The sequence below is a fragment of the Salmo trutta genome, chromosome 28 (assembly GCF_901001165.1).
Source record: "Salmo trutta chromosome 28, fSalTru1.1, whole genome shotgun sequence".
In the NCBI taxonomy this organism is placed as follows: Eukaryota; Metazoa; Chordata; class Actinopteri; order Salmoniformes; family Salmonidae; genus Salmo; species Salmo trutta.
The window spans coordinates 12,392,369-12,417,338 of NC_042984.1; the positions used below are offsets into that span (position 1 = coordinate 12,392,369).

Sequence of the window (24,970 nt, forward strand, 5' to 3'; positions counted from 1 at the left end):
TTGTTATTGGTTCATTAATTTTGGCCGTGTGACTTCCAATCAAGCACAGCTGTAGAGGGTTGTGGTTGATTGGGAGTCACACATAAGGTGCCTACTTTGCCTTGTGGGGTTGTGGGTGGTTGTTTTTTTTTTTACACTGCTTGTATTAGCCTGTAGAACTGTCACTGTTGTCACCCTTTTGTTGTTAAGTGAATGCTCTACTCCTTTTTTGGCAATAAATGACCATGAATATTCACATACCTGCTGCGCCTTGGTTCATTTCAGAAGACAGCCGTTACATACTCCTGATATATTTCCATATATATTCAAATTATCTCAATGTTAGAGTGATAGACCTTCAGAAATTACATAAAAATAGGCAATTCTTAATTAAAAAGTTCACTTTATTTAATATAATACAACAGATTCTATTCTGTCAAATATGGCATCTTTATAACCCATATTCCCGCTCTTTACTCGATATTCATTTCAGGAGTGGTATTCCTTCATATTTAAGTCACATGCACAAAATGCTAGATCACTAATTGCCACTGAAATATAACAGTCTTCTCTGTTTAACTTTACAAACGGCACCCCGTGGTCATTGAGTGCTCTGGGTTTGTATGGGATGGTGTTCTGAATTGAAACAGTCACGGTAGGGCTCTCCTCGGTGCTGATATTTGAAATAGATTTAGCTAGAGGTGCCATTGGAATTCGAAGCCATTGATCTTTGGTGCAGCGGTCTTATTAGACTGCTATCTGGATGTGGAAGCCTTATATTGACCTGTACTGGTCATAGAGAGGAATTCACCTATAGCGGACATGCTAGATGTCAGACTCTTCTCTTATCGTCTCTGTTTACAGTCATTTGCTTTGATTAATAAGATGAAAGGTTGGGCGTTGAAATACACAACATCACAACTACATGTATTTGACGTGTTAAACACAACATTTGGTAATAAAATTTTAGCGGCAATACAAACTGAAGTATTTGACGTCTCAAAAACTTCCGTTTTTGGCACACATCTCATTTTAATGTGGACAGAGAATGCAGAACTTTTTATCCATATTGTCAACTGACACAATAACCCAAGTAGTTAGCGGTCTTTAAACTGTCATCCTTTATCTAAGAAGCAGAGATGTATGGTGTGGTGTGTAGTAGTAGTAGTAGTAGTAGTATGCAGTAGCAAAAGCCAGCCGAGATGAATAAATACAGCAGAAAGCTGTGGCACATCAACATTGAACTTAATTGACAGACGACTGTGTGACATCTTATTTCATATTTCAATACAACCCATGAATGTCTCCTAGGACGTACCTAGAGGACGTCAAGAAAATATACATTTGAAAAATGTGTCGTTCTCCATCCCCAAGCATTAGCATGGCCATTTCTCTGGCCACATCTTCATAGTCCTGGCTCAATTCGTTCCTCTCCTCCCATCCTCTCCCCATCTCTTATAATCCTCTCCTTACTCTCTGACGTTTAGCGAAAGGATGGGAGCAAAGGACACAAGGGAAAGACCTCAATTACATACTCCTTGCGTCCTCTCTCTTCTTCTCCTTCTAAAAACTAATTGGATGAGAAAGCCAGAGGTCCCTTCCCTCTGACCATTTCCTTCAATGGGTTTTGAGAAGGAGATGAGGAGAGAGGATGCGAGGAGTATGTAATTGAGAACTTACCAAGGAATCCATCTGAATATGAGGAAAGACTGAGTCTGAGTGATGCCACGCCTGCAGAGTGCCTCCAGGGGGCTCCCTCGCCCCTTTATATTACAGAATATTCAGATCAAACAAGAGCCAGCTTCGGTCAAACAGAAAAAGAGGACATGGGAGTTCTCTCATTCTCGTCTTTTTGAAACACTGCAGCAGGAGCAGAAAAGCTATTTTCTATAACAGATGAATCCAAACTTCTACATATATACAGATGAAATGTATTAATCTAGCTGGCATCCCCTCTCTCCTCATTGTCTACTACAGCAACATAGTGTACTGTAGGCCCCATTTAGTGGCGGAATGATGGCATGTTTCGACAATGGCCTGAAAATACAAATAGTTGTCTTTATAAAGGAGGGATAGAAGAATCCAGCAGGGTGAGAGAGCTGAGAGAAAGATCCGTTCAGATCTACAGTCCTATTCTCTTCAAGGTGGAGTCCTTTTATCTGCATGTTGGTACAAGAAGAGCAACCGCCTATCCTGTACACACGCATAAACACACAGACGCATTTTACAGACATGCAGTATGTACACACTTCTCCATGATGTCAGTGAACCATCCTCATACAGTCTGAAAAAGCAGCCTCCATCCAGTCCTCGCTCCATAAAGAGAGTCATCCATCCATCTTCAAAAGGTCCCTAAAGTTACAACAGCATCAACAGACGTTAGGTCTAGATTGAGGTCCTCCTGCTTCTCTCTGCGCTAGCTGTGGAGGTTCATGACCTTCCAGTTTTCCTCCTATCGGTCACGGTTCATAGGTCATCTTCATTGAGCTGGGCCAGGTTGCTGTAGCGCCGGCCAGCCGAGGGACCAGGGATGGATACAGGAGGAGGTCCAGCCTCACCAGGCAGCACTCTGCTACGACAGCCCTCTCCTGCTCTCTGCTGGTGGAGGAGGACACTCAGATTAAAATACGTTTTTACTTGAAATGTTGATAGATTGAATGAAATGTAACCTAAATAACTAGTACTAGTTCACTGTTGTTGTTTTTCTCTTGAACAGATGCATATGCCTTACTATAGCCATTGTGAATAACTCTGGGTAGAAATCTAGATGTCAGAAAATCTGTTCAGGGTAAATGTTAAAGAAGTAAGATGCTTAGTAAATGATTCACCATATCAGCCACAGCCATTTGTGGTTTGTTTTTCCTGTTAAAAATATCAGTCACAACAACACAATGCGGAAATTCCACCATGAGAGAAAACAATTAGGCCATTGATAGGCATCTCTGACTTTCGGACTTGCTTCTCTGGGTCAGCCTCTTTCCTGTTTGTTATCTACCCATAGGCCCCATGTAGCCCCGAGTAAATACATAGAACAGCAAACCAGCTAGTCAGAACCAATGTTAGTCTGTCGGCACCACTCACTAAGTACAAGCAGCAGAGATGGTCTGTATTAGTGAAGACAGAGGGTTGTGTGGTTCATGGTGGTCTGAGACACTCAGAGGTCAACAACAGGATACCTAGCTAACACTATTGTTCCCCAGTCTGAAAGGAGAGAAGGATGATGATGATGAGTTGTGGCTAAATAGAGCAATTAGTGTACAGCAACACACCTCCAATCTGTGGTTCTTCATATTGTTACAGACAAAACACCTCTACAATATTCCCAATGCTCTTTCAGTCTGAAGAGTAATTATGTTTTCTGTTTGTGGCCGACAGGGGGAGTAGTAGCCTACCTCTCATTTTGATGCAGATTCCTTCTACTTAAATTCCTCCTCTATTGCTGTACAAATCATTTGAGTTTACTGAAGCCTTTCAAATTTTAATGAACGTAAATGAGCGTATAATAATTAGAATTATATGAACCATTATTAATTATTTCTCTAAATGTTCTTGACATGGGTGATAGACCATGCCTATAAGACATACGATAAAACTAGAAAGCAGATTGAAATGTAGTGATGTGTAAATTATATAATTACATTTCAGCATGCATGCTTTCCCATAACAAATTAGGGGAATAGGTTCTAGGAAAAGTAATCTGGTTTTGTATCCTTGCATTTGTGTATTTCTGTGTGTGGTGCGTGCTATGTGTGTGTGTGCTATGTGTGCGTGTGCTGTGTGTGTGTGGTGCTTGCTGTGTGTGTGGTGCTTGCTATGTGTGTGGTGCGAGCTATGTGTGTGGTGCGAGCTATGTGTGTGGTGCTTGCTATGTGTGTGGTGCGAGCTATGTGTGTGGTGCTTGCTGTGTGTTGTGCGTGCTGTGTGTGTGGTGCGTGCCGTGTGTGTGGTGCGTGCCGTGTGTGTGGTGCGTGCTGTGTGTGTGGTGCGTGCTGTGTGTGTGGTGCGTGCTGTGTGTGTGGTTTGTGCTGTGTGTGTGGTGCGTGCTGTGTGTGTGGTGCGTGTTGTGTGTGTTGTGCGTGCTGTGTGTGTGGTGTGGGCTGTGTGTGTGGTGCGTGCTATGTGTGTGGTGCGTGCTGTGTGTGTGCTGTGTGTGTGGTGCGTGCTGTGTGTGTGGTGTGGGCTGTGTGTGTGGTGCGTGCTATGTGTGTGGTGCGTGCTGTGTGTGTGGTGCGTGCTGTGTGTGTGGTGCGTGCTGTGTGTGTGGTGCGTGCTGTGTGTGTGGTGCTTGCTGTGTGTGTGGTGCGTGCTGTGTGTGTGGTGCGTGCTGTGTGTTGTGTGTGTGGTGTGTGCTGTGTGTGTGCTGTGTGTGTGGTGCGTGCTGTGTGTTGTGCGTGCTGTGTGTGTGGTGTGTGCTATGTGTGTGGTGCGTGCTGTGTGTGTGGTGCATGTTGTGTGTGTGGTGTGTGCTATGTGTGTGGTGCATGTTGCGTGTGTGTTTGCATGCGTCCCTGCTAGGGTTGAATAGTTTCCCGGTATTTTACAAAAGTTCCATCCCGAGAATAAATCACTTTTCTCCCAGGTAACCTGGCATATGTATTCACCTCCTTTGCTATGAAGCCCCTATCTAGTGCAACCAATTACCTTGAGAAGTCACATAATTAGTTAGATTGCACACAGGTGGACATCCTTTAAGTGTCGCATGATCTGTCACCTGATCTCAGTATATATATACACCTGTTCTGAAAGAACCAGAGTCTGCAACAACACTAAGCAAGGGGCACCACAAAGCAAGCGGCACTATGAAGACCAAGGAGCTCTCCAAACAGGTCAGGGACATAGTTGTGGAGAAGTACAGATCAGGGTTGGGTTATAAAAAAAATATCAGAAACTTTGAGCATCCCACGGAGCACCATTAAATTCATTATTAAAAAATGGAAAAAATATGGCACCACAACAAACCTGCCAAGAGAGGGCCACCCACCAAAACTCACAGACCAGGCAAGGAGGGCATTAATCAGAGAGGCAACAAAGAGACCAAAGATAACCCTGAAGGAGCTGCAAAGCTCCACAGCGGAGATTGGAGTATTTGTCCATAGGACCACTTTAAGCCATACACTCCACAAAGCTAGTATTTACAGAAGAGTGGCCATAAAAAAGCTATTGCTTAAAGAAAAAAATAAGCAAATACGTTTGGTTCGCCAAAAGGCTTGTGGGAGACTCCCCAAATATATGGAAGAAGGTACTCTGGTCAGATGAGACTAAAATTGAGCTTTTTGGCCATCAAGGAAAACGCTATGTCTGGCGTAACACCTCTCATCACCCCGAGAACACCCTCCCCACAGTGAAGCATGGTGGTGGCAGCATCATGCTGTGGGGATGTTTTTCATCGGCAGAGACTGGGAAACTGGTCAGAATTGATGGAATGATGGATGGCGCTAAATACAGGGAAATTCTTGAGGGAAACCTGTTTCAGTGTTCCAGAGATTTGAGACTGGGACGGAGGTTCACCTTCCAGCAGGACAATGACCCTAAGCATACTGCTAAAGTAATACTCGAGTGGTTTAAGGGGAAACATTTAAATGCCTCGGAATGGCCTAGTCAAAGCCCAGACCTCAATCCAATTGAGAAGCTGTGGTATGACTTAAATATTCCTGTACACCAGTGGAACCCATCCAACTTGAAGGAGCTGGAGCGGTTTTGCCTTGAAGAATGGGCAAAAATCCCAGTGGCTAGATGTGCCTTATTGTCTTATTTCTTGTTTGTTTCACAAAGAAAAATATTTTGCATCTTCAAAGTGGTAGGCATGTTGTGTAAATCTAGTGATACTAACCCCCCAAAAAATTTTTAATTCCAATTTTAATTCCAGTAAAAATGCCAAGGGGGTGAATACTTTCGCAAGCCACTGTAATTTGCTAGTTACGTTTCACGCCATGCTGTTCATACAAATATTGTTTTATAACTTACTGGTTCCTCGCAGTTATTTATCCTGAGAAAATGGAGTGATTTTGTCCAGTAAATCCCGGTAACCGGGTTATACAAACCCTAGTCCGTGCATGTGCACATATAGGTGTGTGTGTGCGCATGCATCTGTGCGCTTGCATGTGTTTGTGTGTGTGTGTGTGTGTGTGTGTACGTGTGTAGACCTGTGTGCTATACAGCCCGTTGGACACAGCTTGGCACTGCAGGGGGGGTTGGGTCCTGGAGTAGTGAGACAGGGCAGACTGGTCGGTGAAGGCTAGCTGGATGTCAGACTGAGAGACTGTTGTCTGGGAGTTCCTACTGACCAGAGGAGACTGCAAACACACACACAAGACCACACACAACACAACTAAACATCTGATACTGAGAGCTGAGAGCAAACAAATTATTGTTCATCTTTATTGTTACATGAAAAAAATGTGTCATGTGGTCTCAGATTATTTCAGATATTAATTAAAGGATTCCTGATCCAGACATGTAGTGTGGATGTTGTGGTCTATGTAATGTAGTCTATGTAATGTAGTCTGTAGCGTGGATGTTGTTGTCACGGTTGTCGTCTTCCTCTGACGATAGTGCGAAATCGTCATCGGAAAATGTGGACCAATACGCAGCAGGTTCGTGAATGCTCATCTTGATTTTTATTCACTACAAAAATTAACATACAAAAATAACAAAATACGAAAACGAACAACTAACAGTCTGGCAAAGCCTAGGGCTGAACACAGAACAATCACCCACAAAACACAAACACAAACTCACCCTCATTTATGAGACTCTCAATCAAAGGCAGATAGAAAACACCTGCCTTCAACTGAGAGTCCCAACACCAATTCACCAGACATAGAAACAGACATACTAGACTCCACATAGAAATACCTAAACATAAACCAACACCCGGAATTACTAAAACAAACACCCTTAAACCAAACACACCACCCTGAACCACATAAAACAAATACCCTCTGTCACGCCCTGACCAAACTACAAAACAATTAACCTTATATACTGGCCAGGACGTGACAGTACCCCCCCCTTAAAGGTGCTACCCCAGAAGCACCTTAACAAAAAAAAAAATTACCCCCAAACAATACCTAAAAGAAAAATTCCCCCTTACTAAAGGGAGGGAAGGGAGGGTGGCTGCCGTCAACGACGGCACTGTGCTACACCCCCCCTCCCCAACCCACCTATATTGGAGGCGGCTCAGGTTCTGGCCGTTCCAGGCAGTCTGGCAGTTCGGGGCAGTCTGGCGGCTCGGGGCAGTCTGGCGGCTCGGGGCAGTCTGGCGGCTCGGGGCAGTCTGGCGGCTCGGGGCAGTCTGGGCAGTCTGTCAGCTCGGGGCAGTCTGTCAGCTCGGGGCAGTCTGGGCAGTCTGTCAGCTCGGGGCAGTCTGTCAGCTCGGGGCAGTCTGTCAGCTCGGGGCAGTCTGGGCAGTCTGTCAGCTCGGGGCAGTCTGGGCAGTCTGGCCACTCCGGCAGGTCAGGGCAGTCTGGCCACTCCGGCAGGTCAGGGCAGTCTGGCCACTCCGGCAGGTCAGGGCAGTCTGGCCACTCCGGCAGGTCAGGGCAGACTGGCCACTCCGGCAGTTCAGGGCAGACTGGCCACTCCGGCAGTTCAGGGCAGACTGGCCACTCCGGCAGTTCAGGGCAGACTGGCCACTCCGGCAGTTCAGGGCAGTCTGGCCACTCCGGCAGTTCAGGGCAGTCCTAGCCACTCCGGCAGTTCAGGGCAGTCTGGCCACTCCGGCAGTTCAGGGCAGTCTGGCCACTCCGGCAGTTCAGGCGCAGTCTGGCCACTCCGGCAGTTCAGCGCAGTCTGGCCACTCCGGCAGTTCAGCGCAGTCTGGCCACTCCGGCAGTTCAGCGCAGTCTGGCCACTCCGGCAGTAGCAGTCTGGCCACTCCGGCAGTCAGCGCAGTCTGGCCACTCCGGCAGTTCAGCGCAGTCTGGCCACTCCGGCAGTTCAGCGCAGTCTGACCACTCCGGCGACTGTTGACTGACGGGCAGCTCCGACGACTGTTGACTGACGGGCAGCTCCGACGACTGTTGACTGACGGGCAGCTCCGACGACTGTTGACTGACGGGCAGCTCCGACGACTGTTGACTGACGGGCAGCTCCGACGACTGTTGACTGGCGGGCAGCTCCGACGACTGTTGACTGGCGGGCAGCTCCGACGACTGTTGACTGGCGGGCAGCTCCGACGACTGTTGACTGGCGAGGCTGGGTTTACGCACTTGCCGTTTAGTGCGGGGAGCGGGAACAGGACGAGTCGGACTGGGTGGACGCACTTCCGGGTCCGCACGAGAGACAGGAGCTGGAAACCCAGGGCTATGGAGGCGCACAGCCGGTCTAGATCTTACCTCCTGCACAACCCGCCTTGGCTCGATGGAACTAGTAGCCCTGCACGAGCGGAGTGCTCGTACAGGGCAGACTGGGCTGTGCAGGGGCTTGATGGTAGCCGTGCGTAGAGCGGGAGTTGGGTAGCCTGGTCCTCGGAGGCGTACCGGCGACCAGATGCGCTGCGCAGGCATCCTCCTACCAGGCTGGATGCCCGCTCTAGCACGGCACCTGCGAGGGGCTGGAATAACTCGCACCGGACTGTGCGTGCGTATGGGTGAGATATTGCGCTTCTCAGCGAAACATGGCGCTCCCCACCTCATACGCTCCTCCATATAACCACGGGTAGCTGGCTTCCGGCTCTTCCTTCGCCTAGCCAAACTACCCGTGTGCCCCCCCAAAAAATTTTCTTGGGGGTGCCTCTCGTGCATCTCCTTCAGCGCGTCCACTCTGGCCTTGTACCAACGCCTCTCTGCCTTGGCTGCTTCTATTTCCCACTGCGGGCGGCGATACTCCCCAGCCTGATGCCAAGGTCCGGCCCCGTCCAGAACTTCTTCCCAAGTCCACTTCTCCCGCCAGTCCAACTCGAACGCCTTCTGCTCCTTCCTCTGCTGCTTGGTCCTTTGGTGGTGGGTGATTCTGTCTGCACCCGGCTGGCGGCCGGCGATGGTTGCGCCCGGCTGGCGGGCGGCGATGGTTGCGCCCGGCTGGCGGGCGGCGATGGTTGCGCCTGGCTGGCGGGCGGCGATGGTTGCGCCCGGCTGGCGGGCGGCGATGGTTGCGCCTGGCTGGCGGGCGACCCTTGTTGCGCCCGGCTGGCGGGCGACCCTGGCTGCGCCCGGCTGGCGGGCGGCGATGGTTGCGCCTGGCTGGCGGGCGACCCTGGCTGCTCTGACGGCACTGACCCAGGATTCACCAGGCTGGGGAGACATGACAGAGGCCTAGCCCTAGGCGTAGGCACAGGACTCACCGGGCTGGCGGGCGTCCCTGGCCACTCCGGCAGTTCGGGGCAGTCTGGCCACTCCGGCAGGTCGGGGCAGTCTGGCCACTCCGGCAGGTCGGGGCAGCCTGGCCACTCCGGCAGGTCGGGGCAGCCTGGCCACTCCGGCAGTTCCGCGCAGTCTGGCCACTCCGGCAGTTCCGCGCAGTCTGGCCACTCCGGCAGTTCCGCGCAGTCTGGCCACTCCGGCAGTTCCGCGCAGTCTGGCCACTCCGGCAGTGTCGCCCACCAGACCTTCGGCGCGGCCAGGTGCGCCACCGAAGAGGGCGACGTCAAGGGTGGAGCAGAGGCCACGTCCCGCACCTGAGCCGCCGCCGTAAGAAGGCCCACCCGGACCCTCCCCTTCAGAGTCAGGTTTTGCGGCCGAAGTCCGCACCTTTGGGGGGGGGTACTGTAACGCCCTGGCCATAGAGAGGGGTTTTTGTTCTTTATTTTGGTTAGGCCAGGGTGTTACATTGGGTGGGCGTTCTATGTTCCTTTTCTATGTTTTTGTATTTCTTTGTTTGGGCCGTGAGTGTGGCTCCCAATCAGGCACAGCTGAAGCTCGTTGCTGCTGATTGGGAGTCACACATAAGGAGCATGTTTTTTCCTTTGGGTTTGTGGGTAATTGTTTCTGTCAGTGTTTTGTTCCAGACAGGACTGTTTGCTGTCGGTTTGCTCATTTTCTTGTTTTGTATAGTGTTCACGTTGTTTACATTAAATTCTAATAATGAACACTAACTCCGCTGCACCTTGGTCCACTTCTTCAAACGAACAACTAACAGTCTGGCAAAGCCTAGGGCTGAACACAGAACAATCACCCACAAAACACAAACACAAACTCACCCTCATTTATGAGACTCTCAATCAAAGGCAGATAGAAAACACCTGCCTTCAACTGAGAGTCCCAACACCAATTCACCAGACATAGAAACAGACATACTAGACTCCACATAGAAATACCTAAACATAAACCAACACCCGGAATTACTAAAACAAACACCCTTAAACCAAACACACCACCCTGAACCACATAAAACAAATACCCTCTGTCACGCCCTGACCAAACTACAAAACAATTAACCTTATATACTGGCCAGGACGTGACAGTTGTGGTCTCTGTAATGTAGTCTGTAGCGTGGATGTTGTGGTCTATGTAATGTAGTCTATGTAATGTAGTCTGTAGCGTGGATGTTGTGGTCTATGTAATGTAGTCTATGTAATGTAATCTGTAGCGTGGATGTTGTGGTCTATGTAATGTAGTCTGTAGCGTGGATGTTGTGCTCTATGTAATGTAATCTGTAGCGTGGATGTTGTGGTCTCTGTAATGTAGTCTGTAGCTTGGATGTTGTGGTCTATGTAATGTAGTTTATGTAATGTAATCTGTAGCGTGGATGTTGTGGTCTATGTAATGTAATCTGTAGCGTGGATGTTGTGGTCTATGTAATGTAATCTGTAGCGTGGATGTTGTGGTCTATGTAATGTAGTCTATGTAATGTAATCTGTAGCGTGGATGTTGTGGTCTATGTAATGTAGTCTATGTAATGTAATCTGTAGCGTGGATGTTGTGGTCTATGTAATGTAATCTGTAGCGTGGATGTTGTGGTCTATGTAATGTAATCTGTAGCGTGGATGTTGTGGTCTATGTAATGTAATCTGTAGCGTGGATGTTGTGGTCTATGTAATGTAGTCTGTAGCGTGGATGTTGTGGTCTATGTAATGTAGTCTGTAGCGTGGATGTTGTGGTCTATGTAATGTAGTCTATGTAATGTAGTCTGTAGTGTGGATGTTGTGGTCTATGTAATGTAGTCTGTAGCGTGGATGTTGTGGTCTATGTAATGTAGTCTGTAGCGTGGATGTTGTGGTCTATGTAATGTAGTCTATGTAATGTAGTCTATGTAATGTAGTCTGTAGCGTGGATGTTGTGGTCTCTGTAATGTAGTCTGTAGCGTGGATGTTGTAGTCTATGTAATGTAATCTGTAGCGTGGATGTTGTGGTCTATGTAATGTAGTCTATGTAATGTAATCTGTAGCGTGGATGTTGTGGTCTATGTAATGTAGTCTGTAGCGTGGATGTTGTGGTCTATGTAATGTAGTCTATGTAATGTAGTCTGTAGCGTGGATGTTGTGGTCTATGTAATGTAGTCTGTAGCGTGGATGTTGTGGTCTATGTAATGTAGTCTATGTAATGTAATCTGTAGCGTGGATGTTGTGGTCTATGTAATGTAATCTGTAGCGTGGATGTTGTGGTCTATGTAATGTAGTCTGTAGCGTGGATGTTGTGGTCTATGTAATGTAGTCTGTAGTGTGGATGTGGTCAGAGCCCATTCCAGTCCAGCGAGCTAAACGGGGACGGCAGCGTCTCCTTGTTTTTGGTCAAACAGAAACAATGTGTCTAACAGCTGTAGGTCACTGATGTGTGTGTGTGTGTGTGTGTGTGTGTGTGTGTGTGTGTGAGTGTGAGTGTGTGTGTAACTGGACCTCTTACCACTGGCAATGTGTGTGACCTTACCTCCCGGGGTGTGTGTGTAGAGTTTGAATGTGTGACCTTACCTCCTGGGGTGTGTGTGTAGAGTTTGAATGTGTGACCTTACCTCCTGGGGTGTGTTTGTTTCGCCAGGTCCCTGGGGGCAGGTTCCCCCCTGGCTGGGCAGGTAGAGGGTGGGGAGGGAGGTGTTGTATGACAGGAGGCAGGGCAGGCGCTGGCGGTCGATGGAGGCTGAAGAGTGGGGGCGCAGGGGGCCTCTGGCCGCAGACAGGGGGGCTCTCATGTTCCGGCCCAGGCTGTTGGACTTGCTGTTACTCTCCCTCCGCTGGTACTCAATGGGAGACTGGAGGGCTGGATGAAGGAATGGCACAAGACGGAGAGAGAGGACTTAGACTAGGCACCTTTTTTATTTTTAAAGTGTTTTTTTATGGCCAAACTATTATTATTGGTAATTGGAGTTTCATGGTTTGTGTAAGTCGACTTGATACTGAACTGCTCTTGGCTAACATTACTGCTCAGCAGAGGTGTGGACTCGAGTCACATGACTTGGACTCGAGTCAGACTCGAGTCACAAATATGGTGACTTGCAACTCGACTTTGACTTTAACACCAATGACTCGTGTGTAACGGTTGTCGTCGGGGATAGAGGACCAAAACGCAGCAGGAATGTGGATGCTCATCTTGTAATTTATTTTAAATAAAGAGAACACCAAAATAACACAACGAAGAACTCACGAACAACAAAACAGTCTTGTCAGGCACACTCAGCAAAACAAGAAACAACCTCCCACAAATCACAAACACAAACACACCCTAATATATAGGACTCTCAATCAAAGGCAACTAGACAAACCCTGCCTCCAATTGAGAGTCCACACCCCAATTAACTAAACATAGAAACAGACTAACTACAAAGAACATAGAACATAAACCATCACCCCGAAACACATAAACAAAATACCCTCTGCCACGTCCTGACCAAACTACAATAGCAAATAATCTTTATACTGGTCAGGACGTGACATTGTGACTTAACTTGGACTTGAGCCTATTGACTCGAACTGACTTGATACCCTCCCCAAGCACAAATATAAAAAATTATGCTATTAAAAAAAGTGTGCAGCGCATCAACTCTTCATTTAACGGATTACAGTTTGAATCGGACAACAGTCAATCAAATTGTGCCAGCTGAGAAAAAGTTGTGCGTGGCAGTGCAGAGGAACGCTGGTGGGTGAATTCAGACAGAGCCCTTGGAAAGATGATACCCAAAATTATTCTTTTCGGATATAAAGACTATGCTGTAGTCAACAAAAAATGGATGGCAACTTGCAAAAAAATTTGACGGAGGCGCAACAATTTCCAACTTTGTTTGACATTTGAAGCATCGTGGCTAATATAGCCGACAGCTATATATAACTTTGCTAGTGTAGCATGTAGGCTAATGTAACGTTAAATCAATGAGCCTCCACACAGTCAGTCAGTGAGGGAACGTGATCATTGCACCCAAGATTGAGCTAGAACTGGCTTGGCAGTTGGTAGCCTAAATCCTGCCTGATGTTACTGCTGTTCCTAAAACTATTGACATCCGTTAGCCTACTGTAACCACACACAGAGAGGGTGTGTGTGCGTGTAATGTTGGGCTATTCTGTACAAGCCAACATCGCCCGATTGCGCCCCATAGCGATCCTCGATAGTCGATCGCTATGGGAGGGGCGGGTCTTTCTCATGGCTACCAATGTATTTCCATGGAAATATAACCTTTATTTGGAAAGTAATAAACATATATATTTGTAAAAGCATTCATGACTTGCGTAAGTGTAATATACTAACTATTACTCTTGTTAAAAATATGAAATGGTATTAAATTTGGTGAAGAGCACATTATGACTTGTTTAGGACTCAAAACTCAAAGTTTAGGACTTGAGACTTGACTTGAGACTTGTCGGTCGTGACTTGGGATTTGACTTGGGACTTGAGACTTACTTGTGACTTGTAAAACAATGACTTGGTCCCACTGCTCAGTGCTCACATTGCATAAGTGGCAAGAAAGCTGAAAGGTCTAAACATCAGACGTGTGACTGATAAAGGTTTGTTTTGCCATCAGTATGTCTCCAATCGGACAATTTGAGGATGTTGAGCTTAAGCCGAAGGGTCAGACATGAGTAACTTGTAAGTGGTTGTTTACTGTTTGGTTTTGTCTATCTGGGTCTGCAGCCCTACCATTGAGCACATTGGCAGCATGGGGTCTAGATATGAATCTAGAAAGTAAAGCTGTTGTGTTTTTCCATCCTACCATTGAGGAAGTTCCTCTGGGTCTCCAGGATCTGTCCCACATCATCGACCCAGGCCCTGCAGACCTCTGGGGAGGTGGTCTGCAGCACATAGCGTACCACGCTCCCATCAGTTCCCCGTGACGTCAGCACCAGGCGGTCCGCCTCCCCCTCCACTGGAGCCTCCACCCCCAGACAGCTGACCTGGAACACATCGCAGGTGAATGCAGTAGACTGGCACAATTCTGGTTACTTAACCAAAATTCCCAGGTTTTCCAGAAATCCTGGTTGGAAGATTTTCCGGAATAAGGAAGGAATCCGTGAATCCTCCAACTAGAATTTCTGGAAAACCTGGGAACGTTACTGATAGGATTTAAAGAGTTGACACGATTACCTATTCCAATTATATTTGTTCTACGTGATGCATATCTATCTGAACATTCCTGTAATGTTCCATCCACCTGGAACAGACCACATCTGACCACCATCTGGTGGAGGAGAGCAAGTCATTAAATACCTCACCAACACTGATCAAAGACCAGACACAGATGCTTCAGAGACTTCCAAGAACACTCACAACTCTGTCCATGTGTCTCAGACTGCTGGTGGTTATGTAACTGGTACACAACGCTAGATTTGGACAAACATTTTGTTTGTTTACACCGACTGGTTATGCCAGTGTAGCTAATGAGTCACATTTTATTTTGTTTCTAACTTTAATTGAAGTTTCTGCATTCAATCTAATCTGAAATTAAATAAGAGAATAGAATAAGAATTAGAAGAGGAGAAGAGGCCCACCTTGATGCTGCTCTTGAAGGTGTAACCAGGAAGTGAGAACCCTTTCTTCCTGTCGATTGGCTCACTGAAGATGACCAGCTGTTCAAACAGGAAGACCCGCCTCTCCTTGGCTCGGGACAGAAAGCTGCTGTCCTGTTCCATCACTGTGAAGGTGTCCTGCTGGAGCAGCTTCCCCTGCGCCGTGATCTTACCCTGGGGACGAAAGGAAGGATGGAGGGAGAGATGGAGAGAAGAGACACAGGATGAATAGAGGATAAAGGTTTACTATATGGCTTGCAGCGGACCTCTGCTTGAGCCCCCGGCCAGTGACTTGATGTTTTCCAAAACTAGCAGACCTGATTCAAATGATCACCTAATCACTAAACCCCTCATTAGTTGAATTAACAGTTCTAGTTCTGGAATACATCAAATAAATTGACTGGCTGGGCCTGGAGTTACTTCAGAAGAGGTTTGGGATACACTGGCTTACAGTGCAGTACATCAATTGTGAGATCTATTTTAAAGAGAGACCTAGGGCTTGATTCAATTTGTGCTGCAGAAGTTCATCGCTATAGAAATGTGAAGATCATTTCCAATTGAGCTGACATATGCAGTGTTTAACGTGTCTGCAGTCTTGGCTAACACGGGAAAATTGCCTTTACATTTCAATGGTGCAGAAGTTCCACGATACACTGAGCCCTAAATTCCAATGCCTTACCTCAAAGCCCTGCAGGCGTCCCACGTTCATCATGTCATTGCAGCGTTTGGGCACAAAGCACATCACCTCTACCGCTTTCTGTGTATGTATGTGTGTGGTTGTGTGTGTGTGTGTGTGTGTGTGTGTGTGTGTGTGTGTGTGTGTGTGTGTGTGTGTGTGTGTGTGTGTGTGTGTGTGTGTGTGTGTGTGTGTGTGTGTGTGTGTGTGTGTGTGTGTGAGAGAGAGAGAGAGAGAGAGAGAGAGATCCTTAAAACTAGCAAATCTTGAATACAGGTTGTTTGACAAGAGAGAACAAAATAACACAGAGCCTCACATGCTCTAGTAGTTACCTGTTCCTAGAGAACTAGCAGATGTAGATGCATGGTAGAAACTGTAATAACAGCATGATCTATATCAGAACAACACCCACCTCCAGCTCTTCTGTGTCCATCCCAGCTTTGGTGTAATACTTGAGGAAGTCCTGTTCACATAAACGCAGTATGGAGTCAGGACCGTTCCAGTCAATGTAATGTAAGGTGAGGACATCTGGAAGATGCTTTCTTAGTTTCTCAGATCAATTTGAATACCAGAGAGAGTACAAGCTTGGCGCTAGGTGATAGTTGTATGACCATGTTCATTGCCCCAGTATCCGTGCTTTAGAGACGTGGACGATGAGTATGACGTGTCTCCTCTCTAACGCCCAGGAAGTTACAATTCAAACTCCCATTACACAGCTCTGCAAGTGTTATAATGTCAAAATACTTTTGTTACGCACCAAATATGGGGTTTCGCTGAGAAACTATATATACTTCATATACTCCTGTTACTGGCCAGTATTTACTTACAGAAGAGGTCGCAATAAAAATGTACAAGCAAAAATGACTCGTTGTAATTTTGTGTTTGTGTGTCTTTGTCTGTGTGTGTGTGTGCCTGCGTGTGTGTGTGTGTGTGTGCCTGCGTGTGTGTGTGTGTGTGTGTGCCTGTGTGTGTGTGTGTGTGTGTGTGTGTGTGTGTGTGTGTGTGTGTGTGTGTGTGTGTGTGTGTATACTGTACGTGTGCGTCACCTTGAGCAGCAGCTGGTACTTCATGATCCTCTGGACTGGTTTGATCAGCAGGTCGTTGAGTTGTAGTCTGTGACCCAGATGTTGTCTCAGCTCCTGATAGGGCCAACACACAAAATGGGGTGATGGGGGTGTTGGGGGGATGGTGCAACTCAATATTAGGACGCTGTTCTTAATGTTTTGTTAATTCAGTGTATATCAATATGATATATCTCAAAATGTCATTAATACGACCAACCATAACATTGCATTCCTACAACATCCAAAATCTCTGAAGCTGGAGACTCATATCTCCCTCACTAGCTTTAAGCACCAGCTGTCAGAGGAGCTCACAGATCACTGCACCTGTACACAGCCCATCTGTAAACAGCCCATCTATCTATCTACCTACCTCATCCCCATACTGTATTTATTTATTTATCTTGCTCCTTTGCACCCCAGTATCTCTACTTGCACATTCATCTTCTGCACATCTACCATTCCAGTGTTTAATTGCTATATTGTAATTACTTCGCCACCATGGCCTATTTATTGCCTTAACTTACCTAATTTGCACTCACTGTATATAGACTTTTGTTTTCTTTTGTTCTACTATATTATTGACTGTATGTTTTGTTTATTCTGTTTATTTTGTTTATTCCATGTGTGTTGTTGTATGTGTCGAATTGCTATGTTTTATCTTGGCCAGGTCGCAGTTGCAAATGAGAACTTGTTCTCAACTAGCCTACCTGGTTAAATAAAGGTGAAATTTAAAAAAATCGCATAATTACATAGTGTAAGATATGGCATAGCATTATGCCATGGATTGGGACACACAGACATGACCTCAAGCATGTATTATTAATATGACCTGTCTTCATGTGACATACAGACTCATTACCACAACCACCCATCAATATGACATGTTATTACCTTCACATGACCACATCAACAAAGCATAGCATTATTCCCACGTGACATATCACGTTACTAAAACCAAACCTGTCATTACCTCAATAGGAAATAGCATTCCAGCAAAAGGAGTCTAATGAAACTGAAACGAGAGTTTCAGTAAGATAACAGTGATGTATGGTGGACTTAGCTGTATGTTTGCTAAGAGATACTAACCTGGAAGTAGGTCTCGATGTACTCAGAGACAATGTGTTCTGACTTGGGTTTATTCTGACAATAAACCACGTACATGTGGAGACGCCTCTCCTGTAATACAAACATACGCACAGACTGTCAACCTTATAGCAATTTAACATATCAGAAAATAAACACTACTATCTATAACTGCTTTGAACATATTGAACTAGATTCAAAATATTATCAAAACAGAAGTTTATTGTGTTACAAAACTGTGATTTTGACCTGGGTGGTTCAAGCCCTGATTTCTGATTGGCTGAAAGCTATGGTATATCACGGGTATGACAAAGCATGTAGTTTTACTGCTGTTATTATGTTGGTAACCAGTTTATAATAGCGATAAGGCTCCTCCGGAGTTTGGGATTAATGGCTGCGTTGTGTCTTGCCTTACAGCCCTTAGCCGTGGTATATTGGCCATATACCACACCTCCTCTGGCCTTATTGCTTCAATATACAATGCAGTTAACAATAGCTTTAGATTCTAAATAGGCCCACAAAGTAGTGGAAAACACTGCTGTAAGAGCTTAAGGATTCATCCCATGAGGAGGTTACCAAACCAAGGGTTTGCAAAATGAGGGGCTTACAAAACCAAGGGTTTGCAAAATGAGGGGCTTACAAAACCAAGGGTTGCAAAATGAGGGGGTTACAAAACCAAGGGTTTGCAAAACTAGGGGGTTACCAAACCAAGGGTTTGCAAAATGAGGGGATTACAAAACCAAGGGTTGCAAAATGAGGGGGTTACAAAACCAAGGGTTTGCAAAACTAGGGGGTTACCAAACCAAGGGTTTGCAAAATGAGGGGATTACAAAACCAAGGGTTGCAAAATGAGGGGGTTACAAAACCAAGGGTTTGCAAAATGAGGGGGTTACAAAACCAATGGTTTGCAAAACCAGGGGGTTACAAAACCAATGGTTTGCAAAACCAGGGGGTTACAAAACCAAGGGTTTGCAAAATGAGGGGGCTACAAAACCAAGGGTTTGCAAAATGAGGGGGTTACAAAACCAAGGGTTTGCAAAATGAGGGGGTTACAAAACCAATGGTTTGCAAAACGAGGGGGTTACAAAATGGAAGGTAACAAAACTTCAGGAATCGACCTTATTAGACAAAACGTATCTCTCTCTTTAGCACAAATTAATATGTCTGTTTGACTGGCGAAAATGTATCTGGAATCTACAAAGATCAATGTGTGATGATGTCTTTCTCTGAGCCATTACCCATTAAAAGGAAGGAACAGAACAAAGAAACAATTATTTGCCTTTAAGCGAAACTCTGAAGTTGCCCCTCTCTCTCCCTCTATTTCTCTCACATACTCTCTCCCTCTATTTCTCTCACATACTCTCTCCCTCTATTTCTCTCACATACTCTCTCCCTCTATTTCTCTCACATACTCTCTCCCTCTATTTCTCTCTCCTCTCTGGTCCAGTCTCGTTTGACTAATTGTCAGATGAAAGAAGAGCAGCTGTGGTAAACCTGTGTGTGTGTGTGTGTGTGTGTGTGTGTGTGTGTGTGTGTGTGTGTGTGTGTGTGTGTGTGTAAGCAGTAATGGAGTTACCTGTGAATGAACAGCAGGTTATGTATAATGTACCCACAATGCTGTCCTGCTATCCTCCACGTAACCAGAGCCTTTGACAGCAGAGCAACCTAACTCTACCTTCGACCTAGCAATTCTTCTGAAGCTCGTTATCTCTGCATCCTGGAGACCAGACCAGCACCTGACCAGGCAGGTATGGGAATTACAGGATGTCTATGGGCACGGGGGCTAGGTGTCTGAGTCAATGTGTTGTTGTGAACAGATCAGTACTGTATGGCGAGGGCAAGCTCTGGTAGTGCCAGCGATAGAAATCAGCTGTTTTCTTTGAGTGTGTGTGTGGGCGGCTGGTAGCCTAGCGGTTAAGAGTGTTGAGTCAGTCACCGAAAGGTTGCTGGTTTGAATCCCTGAGCAGAATAGGTGGAAAATCTGGTGTCTGGTGAGTATGCAGGTCATGGAAGAACTGGGACATGTTCAGCTTCCAGGAATTGTGTACAGATCCTTGCTAAATGGGGCTGTGCATTATCATGACGAAACATGAGGTGATGGCAGAGGATGAATGGCCTGACAATGGGCCTCAGGAACTCATCACGGTATCTATGTGCATTCAATCGTCAACAGTTCAAATGCAATTGTGTTTGTTGTCTGTAGCTTATGCCTGCTCTGCTCATACACGTGGTGTGTGGCTGTGATGCCAGTCGGACGTACTGCAAAATTCTCTAAAACGACATTGGAGGCGGTTTATGGTAGATAAATTAACATTCAATTCTCTGGCAACAGCTCTGGTGGACATTCCAGTCAGCATACCAATTGCAGAAACTTGAGACGTCTCTGGCATTCTGTTGTGTGACAAAACTGCACATTTTAGAGTGGCCTTTTATTGTCCCCAGCACAAGGTGCACCTGTGTAATGATAATGCTGTTTAATCATCTTCTTGATATGCCACACTTGTCAGGTGGATGGATTATCTTGGCAAAGGAGAAATGCTCACTAACAGGGATGTAAACAAATTTGTACACAAAACTTCAGAGAAATAAGCTTTTTGTGTATATGGAACATTTCTGGAATCTTTCATTTCAGCTCATGAAACATGGGACCAATACTTTACCTGTTGCTTTTATATTTTTGATCAGTATATTTGGGACCGCTCAGTAAAAAAATCTCTGTTGATCAGCAGCTTATCGACCAGATACAGTACATGGGCAGAAATAGTCATCTTTAGGACCGGAGGAAAATAGCCTCCATATCAAAGAGTCTAGTCAAGTGTTTATTATTATGGATTCTTATTCATGTGGCTATTTTCTGCTTGCTTCTTCAAACTGCAGCTGTTTTTCTCCACATGCTTCCTGACCGCTAGGTCCAGCCACACACACACACACTTCCTGACTGACTGGTTCTGTCTGGGTTGGTCAAGATGCTAGCCAGCCTGTCTGTGGCTAGGAAAACACAGGCAGGTCTGAAACCCTTGGTATCAATAACAAGGAAGTGGAGGGGGAAACGTGTGTGTGTGTGTTTGTGTGTGTGTGTGAGGGTGCGTGTGAGGGGGCGAATGCTAGCAGCTGAAATACAGAGATGTGTTGGTGGATAAACAGAAGCTTTTCATGTGTTTCCTTACAGCGTTATACTTCAACAGACACCAAATGGACACAGGACCCACCTGTATCTGTGTGTGTCCATGTGCTTGTGTGTGTGTGTCCATGTGTGTCCGTGTGTGTAGACTCACATGCTTTATGAAAAGTTGGGCCAGTCTCTCTGGTTCTGTTATACATTTCTCCAGCTCGCCCATGAAGTAGCTAGAGAGAGAGACAGGTTACAAACATCACACACACACACACACACACACACACACACACACACACACACACACACACACACACACACACACACACACACACACACGCACACACACACACAGTACAGTATCTCCGATACTCACTCTTTATGCCAGTCGAAAATTTGATGAATGTTTCCGAATACGATCTTGTCTTTTCCCTTCATGTCATCTGGTATACCTTTAATAGTCATAGTGACCATGTAGCCCTGTACAGGAAACATACACCCAACCTCAGATCTCATATCCTGTACTTACTGACTGGGATTCAAGCCCAGGTCTCCTGCACACAACAAGACTGTGTTAACCTGTTGAGCTAAAGTCTATGTATTAACGCCACATATAATGTACATACCTACTTACCTAGACAACAAATATTTCTGACTTGGAAAAGCTTTCCAAACATAGGCTAATCGCTATTATGTTGCTATAACAACACTGGGCCAAAAATACGTTTCTTAAGTCTTCAATTTCTTCACCTAGAATATATCAAACTGTCAGATTAATAGTTTTGTAACACGATACTAATATATCTATTAATAAAATCAAACCCAATAAAATAAATGTCTGTTTTTGGAGCCAGACCAAGCTGTGTTGAAAGAAACTGAAGGTGTTGCGTTGACAATGATTTCCAGGCCAAATCATTGAGTAAATGGGTGCCGATTCTTCTTCTGCCTTGGTTGATACAAAAGTTGTCAGATTTCAAACTCCAGCAGTTAAACGGTGGTTTCTTCTGCCGCTGTTGATATCACTGTTCTTGGATATGGTTCTAATACTGTACTCTCACCTCTACTATGAGCCCCAGGTCCTCCACGTACAGTTTCTCTGTCTCTAGGAGTTCCTTCAGTACGTATCTGGACAGAGAGACGATACTGACTGTTGGTTATCCCCATCAATACAAAGTCTTTCCAAACAGTCTTGTCTGTTTAAAGGGGCAGATGTTACATCAATTTTTGGACTTTTAAAATAACTATATATACAGTTGAAGTCGGAAGTTTACATACACTTACGTTGGAGTCAACCACTCCACAAATTTCTTGTTAACAAACTATAGTTTTGGCAAGTCGGTTAGGCAAGTCGGTTAGGACATCTACTTTGTGCATGACACAAGAAATATTTCCAACAATTGTTTATAGACAGATAATTTCACTTATAATTCACTGTACGACCAATCCAGTGGGTCAGAAGTGTACATACACTAAGTTGACTGTGCCTTTAAACAGCTTGGAAAATTCCAGAAAATAATGTCATGGCTTTAGAAGCTTCTGATAGGCTAACTGATATCATTAGAGTCAATTGGAGGTGTACCTGTGGATGTATTTCAAGGCCTACCTTCAAACTCAGTGCCTCTTTGCGTGACATCATGGGAAAATCAAAAGAAATCAGCCAAGACCTCAATTTGCAATTTGGCCACTCCAATACCTTGACTTTGTTGTCCTTAAGCCATTTTGCCACAACCTTGGAAGTATGCTTGGGGTCATTGTCCATTTGGAAGACCCATTTGCGACCAAGCTTTAACTTCCTGACTGATGTCTTGAGATATTGCTTCAATATATCCACGTAATTTTCTTTTCTCATGATAGCCATCTATTTTGTGAAGTGCACCAGTCCATTCTGCAGCAAAGCACCCCCACAGCATGATGCTGCCACCCCCGTGCTTCACGGTTGGGATGGTGTTCTTCAGCTTGCAAGCGTCCCCCTTTTTCCTCCAAACTTAACGATGGTCATTATGGCCAAACAGTTCTATTTTTGTTTCATCAGACCAGAAGACATTTCTTCAAGAAGTACGATCTTTGTCCCCATGTGCAGTTGCAAACCGTCTGGATTTTTTTATGGCGGTTTTGGAGCAGTGGCTTCTTCCTTGCTGAGCGGTCTTTCAGGTTATGTGTCACGTTCTGACCATAGAAAGCTTTTATTTTCTATGGTATAGTAGGTCAGGGTGTGACAGGGGGTTTTGTCTAGTTTCTGTATTTCTATTTTGGTTCTAGTTTCTTTTTTCTATGTTGGGTGGGGGGGGATGATCTCCAATTAGAGGCAGCTGGTCATCGTTGTCTCTAATTGGGGATCATATTTAAGTTGTTGGTTTTCCCACTAGGTTTTGTGGGAGATTATTTTGAGTAAGTGTATGTTGCACCTCTTCGTCACGGTTTGTTGTTTTGTTTATTAAGTTTATTTGTATGTCTTGCATAGTTTCACAGTTTAAATAAAATGTGGAACGAAACACACGCTGCGCCTTGGTTCCATTCTTCAGACAGCCGTGACATTATGTCGATATAGGACTCATTTTACTGTGGATATAGATACTTTTGTATCTGTTTCCTCCAGCATCTTCAAAAGGTCCTTTGACGTTGTTCTGGAATTGATTCACACTTTTCGCACCAAAGTACGTTCATCTCTAGGAGACAGAACGCGTCTCCTTCCTGAGCGGTATGACGGCTGAGTGGTCCCATGGTGTTTATACTTGCGTACTATTGTTTGTGCAGATGAACGTGGTACTTTCTGGCGTTTGGAAATTGCTCCCAAGGAAGAACCAGACTTGTTTTTTCTGAGGTCTTGGCTGATTTCTTTTGATTTTCCCATGATGTCAAGCAAAGAAGCACTGAGTTTGAAGGTAGGCCTTGAAATACATCCACAGGTACACCTCCAATTGACTCAAATGATGTCAATTAGCCTATCAGAAGCTTCTAAAGCCATGACATACTTTTCTGGAATTTTCCAAGCTGTTTAAAGGCACAGTCAACTTAGTGTATGTAAACTTCTGACCCACTGGATTGGTAGTACAGTGAATTATAAGTGAAATAATCTGTCTGTAAACAATTGTTGGAAAAATGACTTGTGTCATGCACAAAGTAGGTGTCCTAACTGACTTGCCAAAACTATAGTTTGTTAACAAGAAATTTGAGGAGTGGTTGAAAAACGGGTTTTAATGACTCCAAGCTAAGTGTATGTAACCTTCTGACTTCAACTGTATATGTCAACAGTCTAAGCCAACCGATCTGTTTTGTTCCTAAACAATCAACCCGTCTATAATATAATTAGTTCCAGTATCTTTCCCCATCAAAACCCCATGCTTGTTTTACTCCAACTCTGTAATTATAAACAAACTGTATCGGCTCAAATGGTTAAAACTATCATGGTCAGTCCTTCACCAAAACAGTGGTGGGGTGACACCATTTGTAATTGTTTGAACTGCAGATTGCCCCTTTAAGATAATTGTATGCAGCCATGGAAATGCTGTGTTGTACATCAAACTTTGGTCAGTTTTAGAGTAAGGGGTAGTAAGGGCAGTGTTGTGTAATTACAGTTGAACCACTTACATGCTCTTCTCTAAGGCACTCCTCCTTTCCTCCTCACTGTCAGCCGCCACTGATGATTGGCTGGGGGTGTTGTCCATCAATACTGAGACGTTGTCATCTGGACAGACATTGGTGGACTGAATATCCTGGTCAAACAGACGGGACAGGGAATAGGGTTATGATATAATCTGTGGTCCGTTGACATTGTGAAGATAGTGAGAGAGAGAGAGAGAAGGGTAAAGTGGAGGGATAGAGGGAGAGAGAAAGATGGAGGCAAGGTGTTAGAGAGATAGATCAAATAAGGAAGAGGGAGGCAGAGTGAGGTAAAGAGAGAGGGAGAGGCAAAGTGAGAGAATGGGAGGATAATGATGCAGGTTGCCAAGGTGACCAGGGAGGGAGGTGGAGCAGCCAGACACTATGGACCATGACAGAATGAAGAGGATCTCACTGTCACCAATAATGGTGTAAGGCAGGGTTTCCCAAAGTCGGTCTTGGTAACGAGTTGGTTGTTTTTATTAGCCAGGACAAAGTTTAGGAACTCTGGTGTAGGATGTGGTGAAGTCACCATGAAAGAGGAGTGAGGGAGAGAAAGAAAGAAGGGGAAAGGGGGAGGTAGAGAGGGC

The 24,970-nt window shown here is 45.5% G+C and overlaps 1 protein-coding gene across 2 annotated transcripts in view; it reads right to left on the bottom strand.

The window, feature by feature from the left end:
• Nucleotides 1–362: 362 nt before the first annotated feature.
• Nucleotides 363–24,970, bottom strand: part of LOC115165496 (rho guanine nucleotide exchange factor 25) — a gene marked incomplete at its 5' end in the record, with an annotated part of 36,911 nt that continues 12,303 nt past the window's right edge. The window contains 13 exon segments of one of the 2 annotated variants that reach the window (XM_029718661.1): nucleotides 363–2,574; nucleotides 6,123–6,272; nucleotides 11,866–12,110; nucleotides 14,053–14,233; nucleotides 14,828–15,019; nucleotides 15,525–15,602; nucleotides 15,934–15,984; nucleotides 16,568–16,660; nucleotides 17,672–17,761; nucleotides 20,944–21,013; nucleotides 21,157–21,260; nucleotides 21,839–21,905; nucleotides 24,369–24,493. In XM_029718661.1, coding sequence (XP_029574521.1) covers nucleotides 2,446–2,574; nucleotides 6,123–6,272; nucleotides 11,866–12,110; nucleotides 14,053–14,233; nucleotides 14,828–15,019; nucleotides 15,525–15,602; nucleotides 15,934–15,984; nucleotides 16,568–16,660; nucleotides 17,672–17,761; nucleotides 20,944–21,013; nucleotides 21,157–21,260; nucleotides 21,839–21,905; nucleotides 24,369–24,493 — 1,575 coding nt within the window. 2 annotated transcript variants of the gene reach the window in all.